At 34.3% G+C, this 11,183-nt stretch overlaps 1 protein-coding gene across 1 annotated transcript; it reads left to right on the top strand.

Moving 5' to 3' along the window:
* Positions 1-1,944: 1,944 nt before the first annotated feature.
* Positions 1,945-9,398, top strand: selenbp1 (selenium binding protein 1). The gene is made up of 13 exons (XM_073811551.1): positions 1,945-2,124; positions 2,444-2,567; positions 3,753-3,809; positions 4,551-4,663; positions 4,752-4,937; positions 5,066-5,186; positions 5,679-5,861; positions 6,216-6,401; positions 6,499-6,573; positions 6,894-7,015; positions 8,233-8,325; positions 8,580-8,698; positions 8,995-9,398. Exons 2-13 carry the CDS (start codon positions 2,564-2,566, stop codon positions 9,155-9,157), a joined length of 1,422 nt encoding a protein of 473 aa, XP_073667652.1. The 5' UTR covers positions 1,945-2,124; positions 2,444-2,563; the 3' UTR covers positions 9,158-9,398.
* The last annotated feature ends 1,785 nt before the right edge of the window (positions 9,399-11,183 follow it).

The following is an 11,183-nucleotide window of genomic DNA, read 5'->3' on the forward strand; positions in this document are numbered from 1 at the left end:
CATTTGGTTAAATGAGTAATGCAGATCTGAGATTCTGAAGAATTTTGGTATTTTTTGGTATGGCTTTTTGAACGATTTGAGACCAGTGAGTAACATCGTCACTCCTGACTATTCCCCATCCCACTTAAACTTCCGTCAATATTACTGCGGCCGAGGTCAAAGTGCTGCAAACCAAGTGCTCTTCCACCAACCAATATAGTTCTCATGTTTTATCCGCTCAAAAAAATCACCACGATTATATTCTGCCACCATACTTAATGGTGTAACTACTCATGTAACAGTCTTTAAATAAGGAAAACTTATGGAAGTGTTTGGTGGCTTCTAAATTAATCCCTGTTTGGATCCTAAGGAATGAATGGGGCTAGGCTAAATGCTAACACGTTTATGACGCGCTGTACAAAGATTAAGTGTACACAGTGAATAAAGATAGGTATGTATTAATTTGTCTAAGTTGAGGTAAGAACATAGTAAAATATTGAAAAATGATGGTGTTTTCCTTTAAGTTTTTATTTTTGTGAAATTTTTTTGGTGAGGGTTTTTTTTGCAAATAATTAAAATTGTGTTAATGACAATAAATACTAGGACTTGAATGTAATCATAATCTGATTACAAACAAAACAGTAAGTTTTACTATATTAATGAAAGTTTTTTAATGTGTTACTATTTTGAATAAATCTAAGAGCGTGATGAAAAAATATTGAAAAAGGTGAATGTGCTGTGTGTTTGACTTTGCTTTAATAATTACTTTAAAATACATTTCAAATAAAGTATGTTTGTATGCATAAAGCTCACATTTATTTTATCCCATAATTTACTACTATGGCTGTGTCCAAATACCCACATATGCGGGCTTGGCCACTTGACAGCGCATGCACGTGACAGGAAGTAAATGCGCAAGACTGTCCCATGTCTTCAAACTGGCAAAGTGCAGTGCCGCTTCGGAGCGTATCCCATCATGCATCATGTTCTGGATGTAGATCATGAGACCTTTGCCCAAACTTTAGACCAGAAACTTTTAATTGTAAGTTAATAAATGGGTATTTCATATTATGTTGGTAATTAAACGAAAAGTGTTGCACATTTCATTGGTGCATGTATTTTGTAAAATATCTGCAACCGCTTTTATCACATGATTAGAAACGACATTATTGGTGTCGTTTATTCAGGGACTACTGAATAAACAATAAACTTTAACAAACCTACATGCACAAAATTAACGAGTTTTTTACAGGTGCAAATAATTCTGGTTCTGGAAGTTTCAGGTAAGAAGATAATGATCTTTAAATGTTCATTTATTTATTCATGTGTTCATTTTATGTATATATTTATTTTAAGTAGCCTGAATTTAAAAAATGAATACTTTTTGATTCAAAATGCTGCCACCACCTGCATTAACGTTTGAAGAGTTTCTTTGCAAAACGAGATAAATCCGTTTTTAACATTTTTGTCAAAAACATGTTTGTTATCATGTTATTATTGTGCTACTTGGCTGTATTTTTTAAGTTATGAAGGTTTAAATCAAAACAAACCAACTGCAGTTGAATTGATATTAATTAGAATGCACAACCCAAAAACGATTTTTGCAACGAAGCTCTTCATTTTAACACTTGCTAAGTGTATCACATGGGGTAAATAATTTTAACATGCACGCTTGGGATCTTCACGCCCACTAGAACACTTGGGCAAAATACAGGAAATACGTCATATAAGTAGTTAAGCGGTCAAGTCCAAAGACCACAAGTGCTGCGTTCCAGGCAGGTTTTTTAGCACGTGAATTACGACTTCAGAACCAAGACTTACGACTCTGAACTGGGAGAATGCGTTCCAGGCAGCCTGTAACCCGTGTTTTTACAACCTTCTACCTATGAAAGTGCACTGGAACGGCAGTCAAACCCGTGACTTCCCACCCGTGAACTCGAACCAGATCGATGTACTCCCAGTTCAGAATCGTGGTTTTGAAGTCGTGATTTACTGCTTACAGGTTGCCTGGAACGGAGCAAAAGTACCTCAGTACCTTAAACGTTCCCGAGCTCTATACTGAGCATGCGCATTCCTCGGTTTACCAAAGATTACGCAACAAGCTTTTTCAAACAACATATTTTGCCATTTTTGAAGGACTGTCAGGTATAAAGAACTTTCTTGCCTTAAAATGCCTTTATTTATAATAATGATTAAAAGTAATGCGTAAAAAGTAATAAACACTAACGAGAGAACTGTACAGCAGCTGCCTGCAACAAAGTTGCTTTCTTACCCGCGTGCTTTCTACGCAATGGCAAAACTAGTATTTAGCAGGTCAATATTTGATGTCCATTATCTGCTGGTTTGTAGATGTCACCTGAAGAGTGACACGCGGATGTTTTCCGGGTGGCTGCAAATGATATTTGATCCTTTAATAATAATACAAAACAAGTCCTGGGTGTGGATGTTATTGATAATTTTATAGGTTTAGTAGGCGGCGAGAACATCACTGGAGTCCATCCAACAACTGTGAAATATTACATTGTCTGAGACGCCTCATTGGTGCAGAACATAACTTTCCTCCAGTCACCGCCAGTTTAGCAAAATGGGTAAGTGTCACTTTTTTTCGCTAATATATTATTGATTCAATAAATTTTCTTAAATTTTGTAGGTTTTATGTTACAATATATTAATGCATTGACTACTAATAGAACAAATTAGACGCGTTCATGTTCCCTATTTTGTAGCTACTAGTGTACTAAATTGTGCATGCGTACTAGTAGATAATGTTGTTTATCAAAGGTGACAGTTTTATTACTTGTTTTTATTGATTCTGAGTTTGCAGACATGTTAATGCAGTTTTAGTCCTAGTTTTGCACTGCAATCTGAATCTTTTAGTGTTTGGCAAAGAGAAAATAAAAGTGCATTGGCCCAATATATGTGTGTGTACTGTGTGTGTGATTATTATGTATATTTAAACACACACACACACACACACACACACACACACACACACACACACACACACACACACACATACATATATACATTTCATAACAGATTTATTTATATATTCATTCATTATTGTTAATAGAGAATATATAAAAAGTAAAAATATAGATATACACATGTAAATGTTCCTTAAATGCATAAATTAATGTGTGTGTGTATTTATATATACATAATAATAACACACAGCTATGCAAAAAAATCACTTTTATTTTGTATGGGATTAATCTTTGCCCAGCTGGCACTATTAAAAATATTAAGAAATCATTAAAAAGTTGTTTGTATGTGGTTCTATAGAGCTCAATTTACGTTTAACTACATTATGATTTTGCATCTATAATTTAACACGTATAGGAAAATACAATAATTCATACTCTTGTTTTAATGTTCACTTCTCTTTTGCTTTGACTAACCAAGATGCATGGTCTGAGGGGGGACTGACCTAAATGTGACTTATAAACATTTCCCAAGGGATAAGTGTTCTGGGAAAAACATCTTGCCAAGACACTGTCTCATAGATTATTGTGACATTTAACATCTGCTGTAGTACTTTGTTTTGTAAATGTTTGGAAAGAAAGACACAAAGACACACATAGAGACAAGTACATGCTGACACAAACAAAGAGTAATGATTTGTTAATTAGTAATGTACAGGTTTAACCAGTGGCATACATAGGATTTAACTAGGTCATGTTTAATGTTCCCTTAACATTGGGTGTGACCGCTTTAATTTAATGTCACATTTTAATATTAGTAATTTCTTGGCATTTACGGTATGCTTACAGCTTCAACCTGCTCAGGGTGTGGACCTGGATATAAAAGCCCTCTGGATGCCATGAAAGGTGAGTTTACATAACATAAAAACACATAATGCCTCAATGAAGAAGGTAATAGTAACTTTTGTGTTGGCAATATAAAAGTTGCAAGTCACTAGAAGTTAGGGTTGCCATTAGTCGGGATGTCCCGTATTTTGTGCCTAATTTTTTATCCCGTACGGGACATCTTTCGAAATGCTTTGCCCGTACTTTGATGTCATCCACCTGTCAGTTCTTGCAGTGCCACAACATCAGCAGTGCTGATCATGACACAATGTTTTTTTTACTCTTAGTGGAGGAGTCACAAGTGTTTTGTTTTAGACAGATATTATAGGTAATGGTTTAGTTAAAGGACTGTGTTAAAAGTACCTGCTGTAAATTAACAAACTATGAATAAACCTGTTGCCAAGGCATAAGAGTTATAAATTAATATTTAATAAGAAGATAAGTTATCATTTTGTCAAATGGCTTAGATACACTTTATACACAAAACCATATCCGCAATGCTGCGGCAGGCCATCCTTTGTCCCGTATTTCAGAGTGAGAAAGTTGGCAACCCTACTAGAAGATAATTATTACCCATGCCAAGAAACATCATCATTGTGCAACATCTGGAATCTTTCCTCCCTGCCACCAGAGGTCCCCCTAATCTGAGTATTGAGTCTTTAACCATGCATTATAAGCCTGGTCTCATTTAAATATAGTTTGCTAGATGACAGAAAACAAATATCCATCAATATATTTAAACATACACACATTTTCCAACAGGGCCAAGAGAAAAGATTGTCTACCTGCCATGCATTTATCGCAACACAGGCATCCAAAAACCTGACTACCTTGCAACTGTGGATGTAAATCCAAAGTCTTCCCATTTTTGCAAGGTAAAAGCAATTATGCGTAAATATGCATAATGCATAAAACACAAAGGGTAATGTTTTTTTTAAAAGTTTTTGTATTGTATACATCTAGGTGATTCACAGGCTACCGATGCCCAATATGAAGGACGAGCTGCACCATTCTGGTTGGAATGCCTGTAGCAGTTGCCATGACGATGCCTCCAAAAAACGCGATCGTCTGATATTGCCCTCCTTGATCTCTTCTCGTATCTACGTCATTGATGTGGGGACGGATCATCTAGCTCCAAGGATTCACAAGGTGGACTTTAGAAAAGTTCTCAGTTAGATCATAGCACGGATAATGAAGGACACCATCTCTAGCCTAAAATTTTCGAGTTGCACTAATGTCTGATGTCAAACCAATAAATCTGTTTAATCTACCTTCAGATGGTGGAGCCCATAGATCTGTACTGGAAATGTGGCCTAGCCAATCCCCACACTTCTCACTGCCTAGGCAATGGCCAAATCATGATAAGTACCATCGGTGATACCTCAGGCAATGGCAAGGGTAGGTGCTATTTCCGCCATGTGGTATTTTTAAATAAACACATTCGACTACATTGCAAAAAAATGACTTTCTTACTTAGTATTTTTGTCTTGTTTTCAGTAAAAATATCTACAAATTCTTAAATTAAGATGTATTTTCTTGATGAGGAAAATGGCATAGGAAAATAATTCTAGTTTTTAGACAAAAAAATATAAAATTTAAGCGAATTACTGCTAAAAACAAGCTAAAAAAATCTGCCAATGGAATAAGAAATTTTTTCTTGGATTAAGTGTTTATGAAAAAAGTTAATTTATTTCAAGAAAATGTTGCTTATTCCAGATTTCTTTTTTTTTTTTTTTGCTTGTTTAAAGCACTAATTTACTTATTTTCCAAGGTCATTTTACTCATCAAGAAAATGTTTTCGATATTTTTAATGGAAACAAGACAAAAATACTAAGTAAGAAAGTAATTTTTTGCTGTGTAGGCTTACTTCTTAGTTGGTTATAATTTAAGGTGGTTTCGTGCTGTTGGATGGTAAGACCTTTGAAGTTATTGGCAACTGGGAGCTGCCGGGTGAAGCAACACCCTTTGGTTACGACTTCTGGTACCAGCCTCGTCATAACGTCATGATAAGCACCGAGTGGGGAGCGCCTAAAGCGTTGGTGTACGGATTTAATCCTGCTGATGTCAAAGCTGGTACGTGTACATTCTTTTATCCAAAGCATCTTACAAAAGTGAGAAACACAACCATATGATTCGTCTTAGGAAGTAATGATATGAGAAGTATAGGGGTGTCACAGGTGCACATTACTGCATCATATTTTTTTTTCGCTCTTATGATGCTGTATATTATTATGTCTCATGCATACACACATTGCATACCTAAAATAGTGGAAGAAGTCCCTCTTTATAGGGAAAATCCATTGGTGAAATGTGCATATTTATGCATTTGAAAATAAATATTATTATAAATAAGAATTGCATGCTTGTTGCATTCATTTTAAAACTTCAATATTTTAATTGATTGACACTACTACAATACATTTGTAGGACTCTACGGACGAAGCATTCATGTGTGGGACTGGACCACACATAAGCGAATTCAGACTCTGGATCTGGGAGAAGAGGGTGAAATTCCTCTTGAGGTCCGATTCCTGCATGACCCCGCTGCAAGCGAGGGATTTGTGGGCTGCGCGCTAGGGGCCACGGTCTTCCGCTTCTATAAGACTCCGGCAAGTGCTTTTCAAATGCAATGTGGAGATAAAATCTACTGTAAATAACTTGTTTAGAAAGACTATGTTACGTTTTATTACATTTCATATTTCACAGAAAGGGGATTGGGCAGCCGAGCGGGTCATCAAAGTTCCTAGCAAAAAGGTTGAAGGTTGGGCTCTTCCTGAGATGCCAAGTGAGTGTTGTTTTAAACTGTACCAAACACAAAAAGTGCATACAGTGTATGTTTTATCTGTGGTTAAATTATTTCTATTTAACTGGATCTTTTACTGCAGGGTTTGTGTGGATATTTGCGACATCTTTGTTTAAAAATTCTGTATATTTATAAACAAAATCGTTTATACAATATTGTATTGTAAAATCTACCCTCAGCAAAGATCTTTGGGAAAACCTAAAACAGACAAAAACTTTGCAATAGCAAAAGTGAAATGTAATTATCAGTTATTATTTAAAGGATTTTTTTTACTTTTATTGTTGCATTATTGTTTCCCACAGGTCTCATTACAGATATCTTAATTTCACTGGATGACCGCTTCCTATACTTCAGTAACTGGTTGCATGGAGACATCCGTCAGTATGACATCACTGACCGGAGAAACCCACGTATGGTGGGTCAGGTGAGACAGATTCTTTGGTTTACATATCAAAATTCATATGTAAGTAGAATCAGGGCTGGAAATGAGGGGAACCCAGGGGGACAGAGTCCGGGGGTGAATTTTGAGAGGGATCCGAGTTCTACCTAGAATTCAAAATAGTTCGAAGGAAATATATAAACTAAATAGCATTTAAAAATTACTTCCCATAATGAGTTTTTTTATTGCAACTATTATTTTATCATAATTCATCACGCTTGGCACTGTATGACTGATGTATCAGTTATATTTAAGATTTTTCCTCTTATTTAAGGGAAATAAATCATGAAAATCTGACTCTTTCTATGTTTAAGTGCTGGAATTATGTCCCCAGTGCTTGTATCAACCTAAAAAATGTGAAAAAGAACAACCCAGGAACTTAGTTTTGGTAAACCATTCTCTCCAAGCATGTGAAAAATAGGTAATTGAAATCTGTCTCCCCTTGTGATGTCAGAAGGGGATAATGCCGCCCCTTAATCTGGCACTGCCATTTAGTGCAGAGATCAGCTCATTTGCATTTAACACACCCAAAAACGGCACATTTTTGCTCAATTCTACAAAGTGTCAATTTTAACAATTTTATGATATTTTGAGCTAAAATTTCACATGCGGACTTTGAGGACACCAACGTTTTATTTGACATCTAAAAAGTATTGTGAACTGTCCCCTTTAACATATTCATTAACTAAAAATCCAAATTTTACACACTACTACAAATTTTTTCTTTAACCTGAGGACAAATTTATTGTTAAAAGTTTGTGTGATTTCAATACTGAAATAAACATACTTAGTAGGAAACAACTAAGTAAAAAATATTGTGTTAAAATCTAGTGTGATATCAAAAATGTTATGTTATCTATCTTAGACGTCATCTAAAATGACCCGCCCCTTTCCAAACTAGAGTTCCCCCAGTGAATTTCTGCCATTTTTAGCCCTGAGTAAAATACTATTACTATTAAATCTAATAGTGGAATAAATACTCTATGTGGGCACAAATTCATACTACATTTATTCTTGTCTATTTACTTTCTAATATATATACAGCATAGATTGTGTAAGTTGTTTTTTTATAAATCATCAGCTTGGTTTTCACTGGCTCTCATATAGTTTCATATTTCTTATTTGCTGTATAGTAATATGGGGTAAATTTTGCAAACAGTACAGTGATTGTCTGTCTAAATGTATAAATGAATATTTTCAAGTTGTTCCTGGGGGGCAGCATTGTAAAAGGTGGACCAGTCAAGGTGTTGGAGGACCAAGAACTAGATAGTCAGCCATGCCCAAGAATAATAAAGGTACCTTTTCATGTAGTACTTGACATCATTTTGTAAAGATTATGTGTTTTTGCATTGTTCACAAAAATAAATAACAAAATAAACCTATTGCGTCAATAGCTTGTGTGGATACAATAAGCCCAAGCATGTTTCCATGTTCAAAAAAACAGAACGGATGATGAATACCCAACTGATTTGTCCTCTAAATCATCAGGTCACACAGACCTTATTAGTGCACATAATTGCTGGACTCTAATTTTTCTTTTCCATATCAGGGAAAGCGGATACAGGGAGGTCCTCAGATGATACAGCTGAGCTTGGATGGAAAAAGACTCTATGTTACAACTTCTTTATACAGTGGATGGGACAAGCAGTTCTACCCAGACCTTGTCAAGTGAGACAAAATATTATTTACATGATATATAAGCAGTATTTTTACTTTTTTATACAAATAAATAATTACTACTTTCGTTAAATACTAAATCACCTTTCTTTGAGCCGACACGTTGACCAGCACAATACTATTGACTTTTTTACCCTGTCATTGTTGGACTGTTCTGCATAATCTTAATCTACAGGTGTCAGTATAGATAAACATGGAAAAAAATGACTGTATGTGCCTTTAAATAGTTTCAGACGTGATCTAAGTGATTTATTCATGATTCAGCATCTCTCTTACTTTCACTTCAGGGAGGGTTCGGTAATGATGCAGATTGATGTGAACACGGATAAAGGTGGCCTTAAGCTCAACGAAAAATTTCTTGTGGATTTTGGAGCAGAACCAGATGGTCCAGTGCTGGCCCATGAGATCAGATATCCTGGTGGAGACTGCACTTCTGATATCTGGTTGTAAAACTGTGACCATGTCATCATGTACTCAATTATTTCTATGTAGTACTCACAATTTAGTGGAGAGGATGTTGGATGTCATCCTCATTATTATAATCATGTTTATTGGTTGTACGGACCAAATGCTTAATGGTATAAGGGCATATCAAATAACAACTTTAAGAACAAATTGTGTATTATGTGAATCACATGAGTTGACATAACTAATTTCCATTCATTTTTAATAAATATGTTTAACTCAGCAATGTCCTGAAGTCTTTTTCATTTGTTGTTGCAAGGGCTTTCCAGATCATTAGAATTGCAAAATAGGTTTTTAAACACAGAGTGAAAGTTCACAGAGTGGATGCAGTCTAACATAATAACTGCAGAAATAGTCAGGAATACAACAATTAATTGGGCTTAGAAAAATCAAAGAGAACAACATTTACAAATGGTAAATAAATAGAGAACATTTTGCACAGCTCAATATTTTCTATCTGGCAGTAAAGATATGGAACTATATAACTAATGGGTCATTCACTGGAAATGTCAATTTTTCTGTCCCTAGCCTTTACAGAAATATTACACTTGAAACACCCTTTAGGGTTAAATTTTTATTTATTTATTAAACAATATGTTACTTGAACAATTACACATTCTTGAGCCATCAATGAAGCAATATTTAATTTTTATTAATTAATTAGTATTCCAAGCACGACAGAAGTGCTCGTTCCCACAGTCATGTACAGAGGGAAAATGCTTTATTTTGAGCTCAAAAACAGTGTTTTCTTCTATTTAAAATACAATAATGTGTCCATAACTATCAAATATATGATGTAAATTACATTAAAAGACAAAATGCTTAATAAATATTATAAAATATATAATGAAAGTAGTGGTCCCCGGGAGTTGTGTCACTGGTGTTACCATTTAACAAAAAAGCTCTTATTTTTAAATAATAATCACACTGATGACATCACTTGACTTTCTTTTTTTGAATTTCCTGGAGATCCATGAAGAGAAGCCCATGGTAAGTCCACTGTCTCTTTTCAGTTATCAGAAATCTTCTCATTTATCTCATGATTTCATATGAAGCTTTTAGTTTAAGTCATTGGTATGACCTCCTTTATTGTTTGGGAATTGCAAAAAACTAGAATCTAAATGGATTAAACTACTTAATTTAGTGAATATACAATGATTGACAACATGTGGTTTGATACTTTGCAGCAGAAATTTTGTAAAATGCCGTTTTCATGAAAATTGTCACTGGTGTTACCTTCCTTATGGATAACAGCAGTGAAGATACTGTGTTTTTTTTCTTTCACATTAAATAAAATCTTTCACATGTGACATGATGATACATTTTAATTTATTGAATTCTGCTACACTTAAATGTACACTAAAAATAAAATTTCATAAACGCCTTTAATATTGCTGGAGAAGTCAGATAACAACAGTGACAAAATAAAGGTCTATGCAGTCTTGAAGTACATGCACACAACAAATAAAAAATCATTAAGCTGTCATTTATGTGTACTTATAAAGTCAAAGAGTAATCTAATAATGTGGTCGAAGTTTAAATGTTAGAAAAATAAATACATTTCAAGACATCTTGCCATACCAAAAGTGGACGTTTCTGTAGAATGACCCAAATAGTCAATTAATGCGTTGTGTTGTGTGTCAACATATTTTATAAGCAAAGCTATTTCAAAATATATTTTTATAATATTAAAATGATATTACTTTAAAAAACTAAAGTAAACAAATAAGTTGTGTTAAAAACCAATATTGAATATTTCTTAATATATCTATATGTGAAGATTAAACTCAAATATAATTACATTAGTTTTTTTTATTAATATAATATGATTGTGATCCAAAACTACTGCTGCCTAATTTAGAATTACATAATGATAACAAACATGTAAAATAATTATTTCCCATTCTTTCTGGCTGTGTCTCAAAACTTAGTAAACCTCCTACCTAGCTACATTTTTTAGATCACAAATGATGTCTACGTGGTCAGCTCCATATGTTTTTAGACACAGAAG

This window comes from Paramisgurnus dabryanus, chromosome 13 (assembly GCF_030506205.2).
Source record: "Paramisgurnus dabryanus chromosome 13, PD_genome_1.1, whole genome shotgun sequence".
Classification (NCBI taxonomy): Eukaryota; Metazoa; Chordata; class Actinopteri; order Cypriniformes; family Cobitidae; genus Paramisgurnus; species Paramisgurnus dabryanus.

Bases quoted from the DNA above. Each gene is read 5' to 3' on its own strand.
- selenbp1 (XM_073811551.1), top strand. The intron at 3,810-4,550 runs GTGAGTTTACAT...ATTTTCCAACAG, and splicing joins CCCTCTGGATGCCATGAAAG to GGCCAAGAGAAAAGATTGTC. The intron at 6,574-6,893 runs GTGAGTGTTGTT...TGTTTCCCACAG, and splicing joins GGCTCTTCCTGAGATGCCAA to GTCTCATTACAGATATCTTA.